Source organism: Eleutherodactylus coqui, chromosome 6 (assembly GCF_035609145.1).
Source record: "Eleutherodactylus coqui strain aEleCoq1 chromosome 6, aEleCoq1.hap1, whole genome shotgun sequence".
NCBI classification, from domain to species: Eukaryota; Metazoa; Chordata; class Amphibia; order Anura; family Eleutherodactylidae; genus Eleutherodactylus; species Eleutherodactylus coqui.
In genome coordinates, this window is record NC_089842.1 from 200076741 (window position 1) to 200096230 (window position 19490).

The 19490-nt window shown below is 45.0% G+C and overlaps 1 protein-coding gene across 3 annotated transcripts in view; it reads right to left on the reverse strand.

Annotated features, from left to right (window-relative positions):
* The window catches only part of DPH6 (diphthamine biosynthesis 6), a 73747-nt gene extending 60928 nt beyond the window's left edge, over window positions 1-12819 (reverse strand). For 2 of the 3 annotated variants that reach the window (XR_010793230.1, XM_066608587.1), the window contains exons 1-3: window positions 12732-12819; window positions 10589-10683; window positions 5775-5962 (exon numbers count right to left, since the gene is read on the reverse strand). Coding sequence is in view for 2 of the 3 variants with exons in the window: in XM_066608587.1 (XP_066464684.1) it covers window positions 5775-5962; window positions 10589-10683; window positions 12732-12754 (306 nt within the window). In the remaining variant the exon portion in view is untranslated. The remainder of the gene's footprint in view (window positions 1-5774; window positions 5963-10588; window positions 10684-12731) is intronic. The other variant, XM_066608588.1, reaches the window with a different exon arrangement.
* Window positions 12820-19490: the final 6671 nt, after the last annotated feature.

A 19490-nucleotide genomic window follows, 5' to 3' on the forward strand; every position in this document is an offset into this window, starting at 1 on the left:
ACACGTCAGATAGCGTCACACAATGACCGGCACATAGAAGTGAATGGTACTCGTTCCGTCCAAACGTGACCCATTGTTCGTCATTCATGTTATGCTGGCATAAAAACCATCATTGGCTTGTTTGCTTATCGTTTGTTTAAACAGAGCTCGTTCAGTCCTCTCATTCATGTATACAGCGAATGCGAAAGACTGCACGATTCTCGTTTGAATGAGCAAAGATGTATCTGCCTGTCAACGATGTCACCGCTCGTTCAAACGCATCAGCTCGTTTAAAAGGACCCTTAGACTGCATCTTCTTTGCATGCCTCCTATCATGATTGAAGGGTCGTTTTACAGTATGCGATATACTCAATAATCGCTGTACTGTTACAATCTATATACTGCATATATTCCCATTTCTATGCTGAAACATGGAGCCTCCTAACATCAAGCTAATGCGCTCCATCGTGCCAGTGGTCATCTTTAGCAGAAGCAGAAATGTGTACTAGAAATCAGCAGGGGGCGCTGCTGCATAACAGTTGATAAAGCCGCTTTAAAGCAAATGACAGCTACTTATAGCCAAACTGCTGGTGAAGCTTAACTCCTACAATGCTTGGGTAATACGAGATAACAGAGTTGTGATGTAAAGGTGGGTAACCACTTCTACCGTCTGATAAAAGGTCAAACAACATAAAAGAACATGAGAGTAAATAGGCAGCCTCTTAGTTATAGCATTACAGGCATTAAGCTTCATTTATATGCCAAGTGGACCAGTGTGTGAGCGGCGGCGAACACAAGCTACATGACGTAGGCTCGGAACGGGGCACTTTTTGTGTTGGTTTGTTTTTTTACTTTTACTTCCACCGTAACCAGTTACATATGACTGGTGATCTGCTTTCTACCAGACCCCATAAAACAGCTTGCTGCAATTAAAAAAAAAAAAGTGCCAAGATAAGGGCTCCGGGCGGTAAATGTGCCGAAAAATTTACAGTCTTTAATATGGTTGTTTATGGGAGCGTTTGGCTATTAAAAAAAAAAAAATCAAAGTGGCTACTAAAGTCTACAGTAATTTGTCCCAGACTTTGATGCTTGTAAAAAGCAGTGTATAATTACAGATGAGACACGAGCTCTAGAAGAGCGAACATGTGCCGCCTGCTCTGAACGAGCAACTAACTGCTTGAAAATTGGACCACATCCTTTTATGGAAGGGGATTAGTGGTCATTACTGTTAATTAGCACTCATTTGGCTTACATTTGGGTTAGTGGTTCTGACCCTGGGGAGAGAAATGGAGTCTCTGATGTTTCGGTCACTTAATGTGTGCAGTGCTGATGCAGCAAAGTGAGGGAAAGGACTCAAAGTGTGTGACGACAGTGCTGGACACTATGCCGAGTGCTGGGAGACAGGTCTGGTGGTATATAGAGGGTATACAGGCATGCAAGGCAGGAGATGGCTAGTGGGGTTCAAGATGTCTACTGTAACTAAACTACCCAGAATGTGATTTATACAAACCCCATGGAGATTGAAAAAGAAAATATATGTATGTATATAGGATCGTAAATAAATTCTAATGACATACATATATGCAAATGGTATTTGATAATGTTAAGCTATATCCTAAAGCTTCTCAGACAGTTTGTTGCTACTTAAATTCCAACTGAAGAGCATTTAATGTAGTCAGCACCCGTGTATTCACAGAGCGAAGGGAAGGGTCAAAAAATAAATCATTTGCATGTTTCATGGTCCTGAAACGTGGGACTGTAATGCTTTATAATAAGGTGTTAAGTTTTAGTTTCACAGTGCTCTCATCTGCTATGGGGAAGAGATGTGATTGGTTATTAGAGATGAGCGAACACGCTCAGATAAGGCAGTTACTCAAGCGAGCATCGCTCTTCTCGAGTAACTGCATTCTTGTCCGAGCAGGCTCGGGGGGGTTGGGGGTGAGCGTGGGGTAGCGGGAGGGAAAGAGAGAGAGAGAGATCTCTCTCACTCTCCCCCCCACCGCCCCTCCGAGCCTGTTCAGACGACAATGCAGTTACTCGAGAAGAGCGATGCTCGCTCGATTAACTGCCTTATCTGAGCGTGCTCGCTCATCTCCTTTGGTTATTTTTAAAGGATACATACACTTTTGCACTCTTTTTTTTCTTACTTTTAAATCAATGTGTTTTTGGAAAAGAAGCCTTTTCGTAATTGGTTTTTATTGAAAATTTCTGACCGTTTTATTTCTATACTTGTAATGTTTTCCAAGGCTCTGCAGATTGGAGGATTGAAATCTTTGCTGATTCTGTCAGTCGGAATAAACGGACACTCCATTCTTTAGCCTGCTGCCCTGTTGCGAATGAGCATTCACTGCCTTTCCACTGAACAATTACAGGGGGCTGTATAATTAAACCGGGGGATGGTGGAAGAGATCAGGAGGATAGCGAGAAGAGAAAGCTACTGTTACAAAAGGGCTGAAATTCACTCTGAATTTCTGCAGTGAATTTTTTGCTGTTATCAGCAGTGAGGAGGAATGATCCACAGCTACTCAGAAAGAAGATATAGAGAGATAGCTGTGTAGTATTCAGTGGGCGTGGTTATGCTACACAGCCTCTGAAAGAGAAGGGGAGCTGAGATTGTGCATGTTCATGAGATAGACTAGCTGATTAGTGTTGGGAATGCCCCTAAGCCAGAAACTTGAATGTATGAGAGCCTGCAAACCAAGTATGAGGCTTTCAAAATGCATAAGGAAAGCTCAATGCAAAAAACAGATCAGCGGATCCTTTATTCTGCATGGACTTATTAAATTATGTGTGTATTGATTTTTCAAGCACAAATTACTGCTTGGGCTCAGGAATACTTCCAGAAATCACTGTCTGTGAACACAGTTTACTATGCAATCCACAAATGCAAATTAAAGCTATATCATGCAAAAAAGAAGCCATATATCAACACAATGCAGAAACATGGACATCTTCTCTGGGCCAAAGCTTACTTCAAATGGACTGGGGCAAAATGTAAAACGGTTCTGTGGTCAGATTAATCAAAATTTGAAATTATTTTTGGAAACTATGGATGCCGTTTCCTGCGACTGAAGAGGAGAAAGGCGTCCAACTTCTCACCAGTGAGCAAGTTCAAAATCCTGCATCTCTGATGTTATGGGGTTGCATTAGTGCCTATGGCATGGGCAGCTTACACATCTTACAAGGCACTATCAATGCAGAGCAGTATATAGAAGTGTTAGAACATATAATCCCATTCTCTTTCAGGGAAGGCCTTGTATATTTCAGCAAGACAATACTAAACAACATACTGTATCCCCCACAACAGTATGGCTTCACAGAAGAGTCCAGGTGCTGAACTGACCGCCGGCAGTCCAGACCTTTCACCAATAGAGCACATTTGATGCATTACAAAAGAAAAAAGTCTAGCAATGAAGACCCAGGACTGATAAGCATCTAGAATCCTACATCAGACAAGAATGGGACAACATTCCTCTCCCAAAACTCCAGAAATTGGTCTCCTCACTTCCAAGACATTTACAGTCTGTTGTAAAAAGAAGAGGGAATGCTACACAATGGTAGACATGGCCCCGACCAAGATGTGTTGCTGCCATCAATTTCTAAATGAGTAATTTTTTTTAAGGAAACAGAAAAATGTCTCAATGTCACCTTCTGATGTGTTCTATGTTCTAGTGTGAATAAAATATGGTTATATGAGAATTCCAAATCATTGCATTCTTTTTTCTTTACATTTACATTACGTACCAACTTTTTGGGAATTGGGTCTGCAAGGCCTAATGCCCACGGCCGGATTTCCGCAGCGTTTCACTGCAGCTATTAGGTTCTATTGAACCTAATAGCTCAATGTATATGCTGTGGAATTCCACCGCGAACTTCCACAGCATGAAGTTACCCGCAGCATGTCCTATTTGCCGTGGGTATACGCGCGGACGGCTCCCATTGTAGTCAATGGAAGCTGCCCGTTACGCTATACTTCCACTGTAGCAGTGGAAGTATAGCGTGAATACGCCTACCGCTGAGCGCGTCATAAGACACTGCCGGCGCGTCATGCACTGTATTGCGCATGCGCACCAGAGCGTCATGCAGGACTTCGTCCAGTGGATCCGGAGGCAAGTATGGGGTCTTTGGGGGGGGCGCCATGACGGACTCTGCTGCGGTATTCCGCTTGCAGAGTTCGTCACAACCATGTACGTAAGGCCTAAAAGTCGCTGAATATATTTTGCACAGAAATCCATGATGAAAAACTGTCAGCATATCTAAAACATGTGAACATATATTTGATGAATATTTTATGAACTTGGAACTCAACAGTTAAGAACGTCTGACATAAGTCTGTGCCTAAAGGGGGCATCTGGTTTAGAAAATCAATCTCTAAAGCAGTATTTCCATTTCAGACTTTCCCCATCTTTGGAACCCACACGTGGCCAACCTGAATGTGGTAGCAGGTAGGATGGAAATAGACGAGCACATCACACTATGGTGTTTCGGTAACTCCACATCCAAGGATTACTCTTTAGGCCTCCTTCACACAGGCGACACCACATTGCTGCAAGAAAATCGCAGTGATATCGCATCGCTGCGATTTTCTCGCAATACTGCAATTTTGTAGCGCTACAAAGTTGCATGTGATGCTACAAAATCGCGCGACTTTGTAGCATCACGTGCGAGGATTTTCGGGTGGGGCTTGAAATATAAGCCCTACCCCGAAAATAAGCTGTAACTAAAGGAGAGAAAAAAAAAAGTATACATCACCTATTCCGCGCTGTCCGGGGCGCCGCCACAGTTTCTGCTCAGGTCCCGGCACTGATCTTATTCTTCATCATCTGGCCGGGGATTGAAAAATCCCCGGGTGCTGGAAGCGCTGGCTGTGATTGGCTGACACTTAGCCAATCACAGCCAGTGCTCAAAGAATGGCTGTGATTGGTTCAATCACTGCCATTCATCGAGCACTTACTGTTATTGGCTAAGTGTCAGCCAATCACAGCCAGCGCTTCCAGGAGGCGGAGATTTTTAAATCCCCGGCCAAAAGAGAAGTAGAAGATCCATGCTGGGACCTGGGGAGAAGCTGCGGCCGGGCTGACAGCTTTTCTAAGGTGATGTGCGTGTGGTTTTTTTTCCCCGGCAGTTACGGCTTAGCTTATAGCTTTGACAGTAGCATTTGCTACTGTCAAAGTTGCATCGCATGCAAACCGCATTTTCGTGCGATGCAACAGAGAGGAAGGCTCCATAGGGAAACATGGGCTACAAAACCTTGCGTGTCGCGGGCATATCACCGGACCTGCGAGGTTTGTGTGTCGTTTTGTAGCATGCTACAAAATATCTCATGTGTGAAGGAACCCATAGGTAAGCATGGGCTTCTCATACATGCGATTTGTAGCATTGTAGCAACGCTACAAAATCGCGTTACTTTGTCGCCCGTGTGAAGGAGGCCTTACAGATAACTAGTGTCTTCATTCATCTCAACTGTGTGTTTAAAGTCAAAGTAAAGTTTAAATTGTTCTATGTTAACCCTTTGCAATCCAATTTTGTATTCAGGGTTTCCTAGGGGGCTTTCTCTTTCTGCCATTATACAATGGCGCCATCTGCTGGCTAGAGCCACTAATGTGGTATCGGACATGCTGGAGAGGACCCCGACAACAAAGCAGCCAGTAATCTACAGTAAGAATACCCTGCCGAACGCCTTCCGACATTGGAGCTGTACAGCCTTCAATCAGAATGTCTTTAGACGTCAGACAGTGGAAAGGGTTAAGGGTTCTTGTCTTTGCCTTATGGCCATCAATGCAGACAATACTTGCCTTAACTAATTTTAGCAAGCGGTACAGATCTTCAACCTCATCTCCTTCTTGAGGTGTATACCCTCTTGCCGTGTTTAAACTGGAACCACTGAGGGTGGCACGGTACAGCGGTAAAGCCATGGCTTCTGCATAAAGTTCCAGAGCCTGATGGCCCACCGTCTGGTACATATAGCTGTCCAATTCATCCACTGCGGAGATAGAAGCACAAGAAAGGTTCACATTAGGGCACGATTTCATGTTAACATATAAACTAAAATTGCTCTTTGAAACATTGTATGATTTTATAATAAACACAAAAGAAAGTAATCCGAGTGTTAACGCCCCAAAGAGTACCTGCTCTTGAGACAAGACAAGAAAACACTGGGAGGAGAGGGATTATTTAACCTCTCTGTGTGTTCCTGTCCCTACAGAAGGCAGGGAGCTATGCCCACTGGTGCCATCGTAAAGGGAGGTGGAGTAAAAATCAGCAATTATGGAATATATAGGGACAGATAATGGGGTGCCCCAACCTCCATCTAAACACTTAAATGCCATAGTCACCATTGGCCAGGGCATATTAGACGTTAAAGGGCCATTCCTATAAAAACATATGTTTTCATCCCTGTCCCCCTTACCGGATTACCTGTCATACTTTGGAGGTCTCCTATGTGTATTGCAGCCACTTCTATGCAGTGCAGCCCCTTATCTGGTGCTTATCAGCCACCATCTGTACCATTTCTGCCTGCTAGGAGGCAGTTTAATTATCATTACCTTCTATATGCACCTAAAAAAAGCTAAAGTCTATAAGTATACAGTCAGAAGGATGAGTTGGGACCCTCCTCTATTATAGCTGTGTGCCACTAGCTGTGTGATCATCAGTATTGTGATATGAGCGTCTGTGTCCTCCTCTTGGCAATTTTTGTAGTAGGATTCATGCAAAAGCATAACACAGACTAAATAGCTAAGACATAACATGTTAGAGCAGAGTAATGGCTGTATTATAAAGCCAGCACCAGCAAAGGATGGAATGGATACAGCCCCTGTGCTCATGCCATCACCATGATGCACTGTTCTATTGCAGCAGCACACCTGTCCACTTGTGTCTGGATTGCAGGTCAGCAGTACTAGACAACCTGTGGACCGGTGTGCGGAGCAAACACTTTTCATTCTGTGTCAAGTTTTACACTTAGAAGTTTCCATAACTTACTTTGATTGCAATAGATTGGTGTTGACATGGCCATCTCTCCAGTTAGAACATTAAAAGAATCTGGTATCACATTAACGTGTCATAAATGTCCTGTGAAACCCCTTATTTATGGCTTTATTCATATGGCCATATGGACGATACAAAGCATATTGTTCTCAAGTGTGTAAAAAACCTGACCAAGGGTCACCGTTATCCATTTGGGATTTTATGAGTAACATTGTACACACATTCATTTACTATGAGGGGATTGGCTGACCCACATTGTGTGTACATGTACTGGAGCTACAGAAAGGGACAAAAACTACAAAAAAATTAACAAAAAAAAAGCTTGTTCACAATTTCAAGGCTAAAAGTAGAGGACGGACGGCTTCACTTCAGCTTGGGCTGTCCAAATAGGGTCTGAAGTTTTCTTTTTGTTTGATCCAAGTGAAAGCCCTAAATCATCTGTAGGAAAAGTTACATCATGAGATAAGACTGCCATGGCCTTATATCAGTATATACGACCTCACCAATATACAGTATCCTCACTCATCCAGTTCACAATGAAATATACCATGGAAACTATAGATGTTATAGTCTGATTACTTATCTTGTCCCGTGTTCCCGTGTCACAGTGTGAGCCGTCCTCATTATACAGAACTGCTGCTTGCTAATGGGCGACAAGCACCCCTCAGGCTACCTCCACACGGACGAGCGCGATCTCAGGCCGTAAAACTGGGCCCAATACCACGCTCACCGGGTGGGCCCGATATCACACCGATCCGAAGTGGCTTGCTGTCACAAACGCCTCCCATCACTTCTGTGAAGTAGTGATCCTCCGCTGCAGCTTTCAGGAGCGTTAGAGGATCAGCAAGTATTTGGTATTGTTTGCAATGGGAAACCTCGCATTGCACGCCGTGCGATGTGTTTTACGGTCTCATTGAAAACGATGAGCAATGCGTTCCAAGGAAAGAATAGAAGATAGGACATTGCCCATGTGTATGACTCCATTCAAAAGAATGGGGTTCATATTCACGCGAGATGTGCGGGTCTGGCAACGCACAAATCTCGCGCGCATTTCTGGGCCGTGTGAAAGCGGCCCAAGAGAGTTACATTGTAGGACATTAATTGCACGGTGACTGGTCTATAGGACTACACTTTCCAAAATGTAGGTCACTAGTACAAACTCTGAAAAGGCTACGAGGCAGTATGGGATGCTCAGAAACTTGAGCTCAACCGCCTAAATGCCACGCGGATCAGGGCAAGACAGAGGAAAGAGACACATTAAGGCCTCATTCCCTTATTCACACGGGCGTAAATACGCTCCATTTTACGCACGTAATACAGAGTGTACACAACCTGTTGATTTCAATGGGTCTATTTACATCATCACATTTTTACACAATTTTTGACCGCATGAAAAAATACACAGCACATCCTTTTTTGGTGCGTAGCATCACCAAAATAGGCCATAGAAGTGAATGGGACAGCGCAAATACCTAGTGGTGCGTGTAAGCATGCAGCGACAACTCAAGCAAATAGAAAAAAAATGGAGGAATGTGAAATACACTAATGCCTGTGTGAATGATCGCCAAGTGTGCATTCACACAAGCAGAAGACTTTCATAATATGCACCTAAGAGCCCATGTCCACATGCAGGTTGGATTCCATTGGCGGGAGCCAGCAGTGGAATCCCATCTTGCCCGTGGCAAGAGGACATTACTTACCCTTCTGCATCCTCTGTGGGTGTGGGTGGCTGCCACACATGCGCAGAGGAGTTTTTGTTCTTTTTTTAAATCTCCTGCTTTCCTGCGGGATCCGTGGCACGCCTGCAGTGACGGCTGTGAGTGTGCCACAAATCGGATGGCCATCCTTGCGGGATGTGTGTCAAAATTGAGCATGCAGCGATTTGTTTTTCGTATCATTCGCATGGTTACCCGTAATTCCAACCCGCCTGTGGACATGAGCCCTAAAGACATCTGCTGCTGCGGATTTCACCCCCCCTCCCATAACCTGCATGCATACATACAGATTTTGGTGCAGAATTGTGGAAATATTCAGCTTGTGTGAAAGCGCCCTCAGGCTATGTTCGAAGCACGTTTTCGGCCAACATCAAACATGGAATGGCCACTTTATTAGACACACCCATCTAGTTGCAAGTTGGGCCTCTTTTGGCCTTCAGAACCGCAGCAATTCATTATAGATTCCTTAAGGCCACTCTCACACAGGTATGTACCGAGCATACATTGATTTCAATGGGGCTTCTCAGACGAGCATTTTAGCGCAATGTTTCTGGCACCATCCAATGCCCTTAAGTCATAGCATAAGACTAAGGACAACGGTGCTAGAAATGCGTCAGAGAAGTGTTTGGGTCATGGTCACTTTTCCAACAACATTTTATTGTTGCTGGATAAAGCTTTTGGTTTTAAAAAGGGAGTTTCTGGGCAAATACTACTGATGTCCAATCCTCAGGATAGTTTATCAACAGTTGATCGCTGGGGATCTGCCACTCAGGATCCCCGTTGATCAGCTTTTTATCAAGCCTAATGTCATTAGGGTTGGAGCGGAACGTCTTAGAGCTGGCTTCACTCAATGGGAGTTAAGCAACCTCTGAAGCTTCCTACTGCGACCCCAATGTGGAGCAAGAAATGTAATTGACGGCTTCACTCCAATTGATTTCATGGGAGTGAAGCTGCCTTTACCACTTCCTGCTCAGATCCTGATGAGAACGTCCGGCCCAGCTGCACCAACAGCGGTTCGGATGATCAGCTGATCCCCGGCGATCAATTATTGATGACCTATCCTGAGGATCGGTCACTAATGGTATTTGCCTGAAAAACCCTTTTAAGTTTTCCCAAGCCTTTGGATGAGCTGAAAGCGCTGCAGAATAAGTTGGCGCTATACAAATAAAGATTATTATTATATAGCTGGACCTTTCTAAAGTCCAAGGGTGACTGAGTGGGAGTCTAGTATAATGGCCACTTAGTGTGTATTTGTATCCCTACCAAAGGTATATAGATGTATTCATAGACTTGGCAGGTATATGCCTGTACAGCTTTCTTAGGAGGTGCGGTACTCGAGCACATGGACTAATACACTTTTTCATAAGAACAAGTGTAACGCGAGTCAACTGAAAATGGGCTAAACCAATTGGTTAAAGGTTAAAGGCTAAACCAATTGGTCAGAGTTCAAAAATTTTTAGGTAGGGCAGTAAATGTAAAAAATTAACAAAATAAATTGTACTCATTGGTCCGATCCCCCGCAGCCAATTGGTCCTCTCCATACACATGTGACTGCTGCAGGCAATCACTGGCCCCAGTGGTCTTGAGCCACATATCGCCAAGGCCAGTCATTGGCTGCAGTGGTCATGTGTGTATACAGACACGCCAGTGCTGCAGCATGTAAATAAAGCCTGGGAGGAAGGAACTGGACCGGTGGGGAAATAGGACTAGTGATTCCTGCCCTGCCTAGAATTTTTCTATATGTTGGACATCCCTTTAAAAACTTGGGCGGGCCGACTGCGGAGTCCTGCCCACCTCCGTCCACCACACACCATCCTCATGGGTCCCAATAGGTTTGTCCTAAGCGTCCGGTGATTGTACTCCCAGCACACCTGTCTGAATAGGAAGGTTCATTTAGTGGTCCTTACCTGCACTCTCCAGGGGTCTCAGGTTAGCAAGAGCCACGATCTGATGGCCGGCCGTCACACATTGCATCATATTGTAGCAACTGTCCTTCCCGCCACTGAAATGTACAGCGCATAACAATGAGGAGAGCCATGCTACCAACACACAGAAAACATGACATCATGTACGTGACGCCGGGCACGGATGGACAACTTGTGGCACTACAGATCCCAGCAGTGGAGTTTTATCTTTGGCAACCCACAGTATTACATGCGTGTATATTTCTGAATTCAGTTATATTGGACTTGATTCCAGGTCAACAGATGTAATCTGCTTTATTGTACACACACACAAATATATATACACACACAGGTACCAGAACGCCGATTACATCTGATGACCTGCAATCAAGTCCAATAAAACTGCATTCAGCAACTACTATCTGTACGATTGCCTAATATATATATATATATATATATATATATATATATGTGTGTGTACCAATATCGTCAGTCAGAGGGACTGAGCTCTCCTTCACACGGGCGTATTTGTTCCCCTTTTTTGTGTGCGAAATATGCCGAGAATGGAGCCCATTCATTTCAATGGTTTTGTATACACTTGTGGATTTTACGTGCACAAAAAAAAGTCTCCTGCCCTACTTTTGTGTGCATTTGCACACCAAGAATGTCCATTTAAGTCTATGGTGCGTGCGCAAATGTGCACGCAATACACTGCGCAATTCCTCTGAAAAAAAGAACACATCTGGAACTCAGACAAATAGCAATTTAATTTGTGTTTGTCTGCTGACCACAAACTAACACGCCCTGTAGGGGCAAAGCGTGCAGTAAGATACGCCAACATGCGCACAAAATACGGCAGTCAGGGCTCCTTCACACGGCCGGGCTTGTGTAGGTATTTGCGCATGCTAAACAGAGAATAGAACCCACTAATTTCAATAGGCGTGTTCTCATAAGCACGTTTTGCATGAGCGTGTTGTGTGTGCACAAAAAAAATGGTGCTGCTCTTTTTTCTTGCGTTTTTCGCAGCAAAAGTGCCATAGAAGTCTATGGCAGGTGCGAAAAACTACAAGGGGAAGGATTGACACTGCGCAAAACGCAGGGAAAAGAAGACCGCTGGGCCTTATTAGACTTAATAGCCATTTAATTCCATGGAAAAGGTTTGTCACGCGCGTAAAGACTACAATAATATGCGTGTGCCGATTATGGTCCTATTCAAATCTTATTGATGGGCTGCGGCGGGCGTATTTGCTCATGTGACACTGCCCTCGTAGTGCTACTACATTGCGCTGAGACGTGTGCAAGTGTGAAGCTAACCCAATAGGCCTCATGTCCACGAGCACGCACGGATTCCGCATGAGGAATCCTGCACAGAATACACCCGTGCCCACCGCCCCTGCGTACCCATCAGGGTCTTCTTTCTACTGTACTGCGGAAATGCTTGCCGTCAGACATCTGCAGTACAGATATATATATATATATATATATATATATATATATTTTTATAATTTTTTTTTTCTTTAAACTCCTGCTTTTCCCGCGGAATCCGCGGCCTGTCTGCAATGTCAATTCCGGACAGACCACGGGTCCAACAGCCGTACGTGCGGGAACCACAGTGAAATGGAGCATGCAGCGATTTTTCATGCACGAGCGGAAACCGCAATTGGTTTTCGCTCAAGTGCATGAAGAATCACTTTTCCATAGCATGCTATGGAGGGTTATTGCTGCGGAGGTGGACAACCACTCCGTATCCTGCACAGAAAATCCGCCCGTGTTCAGACAGCCTAAAGTAAGGAGGTAAAATAAACCAAAGATCAACAAAACATGTCACACGATAACTCATCCGCACCCGCTGTGGTCAGGACGCTCGTGGTAACCTGTGAGGTTGTAACGAACTACAAGTCCCAGAACAGCACAGGAGTTTACAGGGACAGAGCAACCTATACAAGTGTAATAGAACTGGATGGAAACGTTCTGGAAGTACGTGCACAACACAGGTAGATAGTCTTTAGGTTCTGTGGCCCTTTAAATCTCGCAGGTCATGCTGGGACTTGTAGTTCCTTAGCTGCTGGGCGGCTGCGGTGACCCCCACAGGGACACAGGACTGTTAGACGTTTATTATTCTACTCTACAAGGAGGAATAAGTCACCTAATCAGCGCCACCGCCCTCATGCTGCACGCCGCCGGCTCGCCTTACTGTCCGTACACGTGACCGCGCGCCTGCGGATGCGTGTTATCCTCAATGCAAGGACCTGCGTGACGTCACAGACACGTGACCTTGCTGCTACTGTACCACATGACCGCTGAATTCAGAACGTACAACGGTGGGCGGGAGGTTCAAAAGTGGAAGAAAGGCGCGTGTGTGAGATGTGACGTATCCACACACAGTACACCTCTCCTACATACAGTGTGTGTGTGTGTGTGTGTGTATATATATATATATATATGTATATACTTGTATTATAGTAGCCGCTGCATTGCTAGGTGAAGGTCTGCGATATACCAGTTATGTTTCTTAACTCGTTGCTCAGTTTTCCACCTACAGATTCATACGAGCGTATGCGTGTTTGTGCACTCATGAGCGTAATGTTTTTACGGAGCAAACTGCTTCTTTTGCGCACAAATAGTCGTATTTTACTGTACTTTTTCCGCATGTAAGGGCGTGTGCACTCGCAGTAAAAAGAATGAGTCTAATGAGTTCTTAAAGGGGTTGTCCCGCACCGAAACAGGTTTTTTTTTTGTTTTCAATAGCCCCCCCGTTCGGCGCGAGACAAACCCGATGCAGGGGTTAAAAAAGAAAACCGGATAGTGCTTACCTGAATCCCCGCGCTCCGGTGACTTCTTACTTACCTGGTGAAGATGGCCGCCGGGATCTTCACCCACGGTGGACCGCAGGTCTTCTGTGCGGTCCATTGCCGATTCCAGCCTCCTGATTGGCTGGAATCGGCACGTGACAGGGCGGAGCTATGAGGAGCCGCTCTCCGGCACGAGCGGCCCCATTCAGAAAAGAAGAAGACCGGACTGCGCAAGCGCGTCTAATCGGGCGATTAGACGCTGAAGATTAGACGGAGCCATGGCGACGGGGACGCTAGCAACGGAACAGGTAAGTGAATAACTTCTGTATGGCTCATAATTAATGCACGATGTACATTACAAAGTGCATTAATATGGCCATACAGAAGTGTATAACCCCACTTTGTTTCGCGGGACAACCCCTTTAATGTTTTCTTTTTCCTGCACAATTACGCCGTGTTTCACGCATCTCCACATCCCTATTGACTTCTATGGGGTCTTTTGCTGCACGAATGCACAGGAAAGTAGAGCACGCTGCGTTTTTGAACTACAACCAAGGGCAACACCTGCATGGAGCTTGTATGCCCCCCCGCCCCGTGTTTGTGTGGGTTTCTTCCCACACTCCAAGGTCATACACATAGCTGAATATAGATGGTGAGCTCCAATGGGGGCAGAACCCAATATCATGTGATGGAAAGTGCTGTGTAATATGCGTGCGCTATATAAATAAAGGTGATTATTATTAATATTTTAATGAAAATCAAGTTACGGACTTCAGAGTAGTCAAATCTATATGCGCCATTGTTAAGGACGCTGGTCACGGCCAACAGTGTGTCTTACTCCTACTGTCTGCCACGGCCGGCTACCTTTCCCCCATGTTACCTGTAGTCGATACCGCATCCTCTCTATCTGCATCCCAGCCATCATTGCTGCCTGAAGGATGCACGTGTGTCCAGCCCGCCTCTTAAAGGGTAGTTCATGCACCCATCTTTCCAGCCCACAGTGAATCTGGATAGGTTCTAGGCCAGTGGTGGCGAACCTATGGCACGTGTGCCAAAGGCGGCACTCAGAGCCTTCCCAGCTGGCACTCGCCGCTGTCGGCCTCTCACCACATTAGTAAGTTCCGGCAAGGGTGCCGCAGCTCCCCTGCTGGTATTCACTCAGCAGCGCTGCTAGAGGCTCTGATTACTGAAGATGGAATAAAGATTTTGATACCTGTTTTACTGCACTTGAACGTTCCTGCTGCCATTTTTGGATAAAGTTTTGTGATTTTGGAAAACTTGGATCCACTTCCTGGTTAACGGCTGTGCAGGGAGAGCCTCCCCTTGGATAAGGGTTTGCTGCAGTGCTGCAGGCACTTATGTGTTGTTGGAGAGGCTCTGATCCCGGCGCACACTGTGATGTCAGTGTGCAGCAGGGATCCTCCTCCCTCCTCCTCTGACGTCTCCTACTTGGTTCCGCGAGAGCAGGGGAGGGGAGGAGGTGTCCGGCAGCACGGCACAGTGTGCTTCTGGGATCTGTGGCAGCAACAGCGCCAAGCAGAGGAGGTGGAAAAATAGTGGATAGTGCTCACTGGAGGGGTAATCAAAGGATGGAATAGATGTGGATGAAGGGCTTCTGATCCAGGAGGTAAAGGAATTACCATAAATCCTTGAAGAATCGCATATGATTATGAGAGAGCAGCTAGAGGAGACTCCAATCATATGACAATGAAAGAGAAGGAACAGGTACAAACCAAAAAAAAAAAAGATCCTCAATGCTCAAACAATATATACAGTAGTGATGAAGTAGAAAGGTGTAGCAGATTTAACTTATTTCACGGAGGCGCCTATGCTCTGGCGCCTCCTAATCCACGATAGTATATCAGATGCAGATAACCAACAGCGGTAGTAGGTTCCACGATTTATTGGGTACAACGCGTTTCGGCCATATAGCAAATGGCCTTTTTCACGTACATTAATGTACTTGAAAAAGGCCATTTGCTATATGGCCGAAACGCGTTGTACCCAATAAATCGTGGAACCTACTACCGCTGTTGGTGACTATCTGCATCTGATATGTTTACACGAGGTGGAAATGCTGCAGAATGTCCTCAGTGGAAATTTCCGTGGCAAATTCCACAGCATTTCCGCATCCAAAAGAAGTCAAAATCTGCACCCAGTCTATTTTGAAGCAGCCCTTTCCTTTTCAGAACGACAGAGGTAAAAATCATATGTCGTGATAAGCCCCGCCCCCTGACATGTTGGCACTTTGTGGTAAATAAGTGGGTTTTGAGTTGCAGTTTGGGCACTCAGTCTCTAAAAGGTTCACCATCACTGTTCTAGGCTATTTAACGCCCCCTGTTAGACTGGAGGATGACTCAGCAATTAGTGTTCTACTGTGCAAAGGTGCTATAGCATTCCTGTCCTGTGCTTGTCCTGCTTAGCTTTTATGGTTTTCTCTTATCCTGACTTTGTCTTGCTCATTGATCATGACTCTACTCTCTGCTGCATGCCCTGACCTTTGGACTGCTTCTCAACCACGCAAGAAATCTTCCAGTCCTGACCTTGCTTCTGTTCTTCAACTACTCCTTATATACACCCTTCGGTACCATCTTTTTCAAGAAGTCCAGGCAGTCCGGCCCTCGTCTCTGTTCCTCAACTACGTCTTTGTCTACACCCTTCGGACCTCGTATCTGTTCTTCAACTATGTGATTGCATACACCCTTTGGTACCATCTTTCTTAAGAAGTCCAGTCAGTCCAGACCTTGCCTCTGTTCTTCAATTACTCCGTATATACACCCTTCAGTACCATCTTTTTCAAGAAGTCCAGACAGTCCGGACCTGTCTCTGTTCTTTAACTATGTCTATGTCTACACCCTTTGGTACCATCTTTCTTAAGAAGTCCAGTCAGTTCGGACCTTGTTTCTGTTCTTCAACTACGTCTCATGCTTGACCCTCCCGCAAAGCATTATGGTATTCCTGACCAAGTTGAGTTAGCTTCCTCTTATCCAAGACTACTTCTGGGGGGCTCTGCAGCGAAAACCAGATCCCGATTGGGGGGTTAAAGAGTAAAGAGTAAAACAGATAACAAAATGGATTTAAAAGCGAATCAAGCGGAAACCATAGTTTTTGTTCTTTTAACCCCTTTAGAAAACAAGCACCATAAATTTACGGCACTTGGTCCTGGGCTTTAATCCCGGCTGCTGCAAGATTAAAGGAGATGTCCCGAGGCAGCAAGTGGGTCTATACACTTCTGCATGGCCATAATAATGCACTTTGTAATGTACATTGTGCATTAATTATGAGCCATGCAGAAGTTATAAAAAGTTTTATACTTACCTGTTCCGTTGCTGGCGTCCTCGTCTCCATGGTGCCGACTAATTTTCGCCCTCCGATGGCCAAATTAGCCGCGCTTGCGCAGTCCGGGTCTTCTGCAGTCTTCTATGGGGCTCCGTGTAGCTCCGCCCCGTCACGTGCCGATTCCAGCCAATCAGGAGGCTGGAATCGGCAATGGACCGCACAGAAGAGCTGCGGTCCACGGAGGAAGAGGCCATCTTCAGCGGTGAGTAGAGAAGTCACCGGAGCGCGGGGATTCAGGTAAGCGCTCCGGTGAGCTTTCTTTACCTCCCTGCATCGGGGTTGTCTCGCGCCGAACGGGGGGGGGGTTGAAAAAAAAAAAAAACCCGTTTCGGCGCGGGACAACCCCTTTAAAGCTCCTATTCCACAATCTACAAAAGCAGCTTTTAACTGCATCTGCTCTCTCCTTTACAGACTACAAATGAACGATATGCGACCAAACGCAATTGCAAATGATTTATCTGCCTGTATAGACAGGTTGTACGAGTGAACTCTGTCATCGTTTGCTCGTGCGAACGATTTACTGCTCCGTGTAGAAGAAGCCTAAACCAGGCCTGAGTTATGGCGAGGGATCAGATGTGCAGTACTTACTCAACAGAAGTTCACCAGAAGGAAAGTTTTCCTTCTATTGACATCAGTGCTGTGCTGCTTCCACCGTATGGGATAGCATGGATTGTTTATTTATGAGGCTGCCTTTACATTTCCCCCCATTTGTTCTCTGTCCCTGGGCCATAACATGTTGAATCTAAGCTACTTGTGCAGTAAGAAAACAATTGGGAGTGTTACATCCATTCACTATGCAAATGTATGTTAGTTGGTTAAGGCAGAATGAAGAGGAAGACCTTTGACCTGGGCTTGCACAAATATAGGAAATATATACTAGCGAGAAGTGAGACGGCATGGATCCCACAGGAGGCATTAGGTCACATTTCACAAGTGACATGTTAGCACTTTAGGCCTTAAACTGCTGTAATATTTTCTGCTGCTCCTGGAGCATTTTTATAGATTTCCTGTTAAAAAAGGCAGTTTAGCCCTCTAAGGGTATATTTACATGGACGGTTTTGTTGCTGCACATTTGATAATTGGCGCAAAATAATTGTGTTTCTTTACAAAAATGTCACGTCAACACAAAACGCAAATATTGTTAGGGTAGTCCCATTAGGACAACTACTGCCCATATGGGTTATTAGGGCATATAAATATGATAGATAGGAGTCAGGGGGGAGAACATCTGCAGCGTTCTCTGGAGGGAGACTCGGCACAGTCATGGGTTACATGGTCACCTATGCATTTGAAGAGGGGCCATGTAGAGTTCCTTGCAAATGTATTTGCCATCTTGGTGTTTTTCCCGTTTTATTGCACTACAACTTGCAATTAAAATGGATTTTTGGGGAGTTTGTACTATTTGATTTACACAACATGCTGACCACTTTGAGTGTGTAAAATATTTTTTACTGTGACATAAACAATAGTTAAGCCAAAAAGCGGAGAACTTTAGTGTATGTAAGTATTTACACCCCGAAAGTCAATACCTTGTGGAGCCACCTTTTATTACAATTACAGATGCAAGACTCTTGGGGTATGTGTCTATTGGCTTAGCACATCTAGACATTGGGATTTTTGTCTACTCTTCCAGGCAAAATGCTCTAACTTCCTCAAGGTAGATGGGTTGTATTGGTATCCAGCAGTCTCCAAGTCATGTCACAGATTCTTAGTTGTATTGAGTTTTGACTAGGCCATTCTAAGAATTTTCTAAGTTTCCCCTTAGATCCTTTCAGTCTAGCTTTAACAGTATGTTTAGGACCATTGTCCTGCTGGAAGGTCAACCTTTGTCCCAGTCTCAAATTTCTGGCAGTCTGTGCTAGAGAAGAATTGCTATAAGAATTTCTCTAGCCCCACCTCTTCCCCCACTTTCCCAGAGAAGCCCTGGGAAAACCCTTTAGCCCTGCCCCCTATATCCAAATATGGGGAGATATGTAGGAGATCCCCTGTAGCTCCCCCCCTCACTCTCCTCACTATGGTTGATTCCAATGGGGCCCCGATCCCATTGAAAATAATGGGTGATATCGCAGCTTTTTTGTATCGCACCAAGGCTTTAGTCAACACACTGCAAATGAGAATGAAGCCATTGAAAATCTTTGGTTTCATAATCATGCATTTTCACTCATTCTCCCATCACTAGAAAACCTATCGCCAGTGTGTAAAAGCCCTTAAAGGCCCATTTAAACACAACGATTATCGCTCAATATTCGCTCAAAAGCCATCTTGTAAATGGTAATCGTTGCATGTATATGTACCCACTTTTCACTTTTCTGATGAACAATGAATTTCAGTTCGGCATGAAATCTATAGTTTGGCTGGAGAGCTGATAAGAAGGACCGCATGCTGTGTTTTGCCCGGGGAGTGCTGATAACGTTGTCTCACCTGTAAGCCCTGTGGCAAAGCAAAGGAAATTTATTCAAAGAACAGTGGGTATATTCTTCTCTGAATACAGCTCACGACGGCTCACATGCTACTAATTGGTACTAATAGGCATTAATACCAAGTAATAGTTTATGCAAAAATGATCACTCAAAAGCCATCTTTTGAGCGATCATCTTTGTGTGTACATGCACCTTAAGGCCCATTTACACACAAAGATAATCATTCAAAAGATAGTTTATGCAAAACAATCCCTCAAAACCTGTTAATGGACACTAATGTCACTTAATATCTTATCACCTTCTTTTGCATGTAAATGAGTCTCCAGGACCTGTATGCAGAGAACAGCAGGTGGT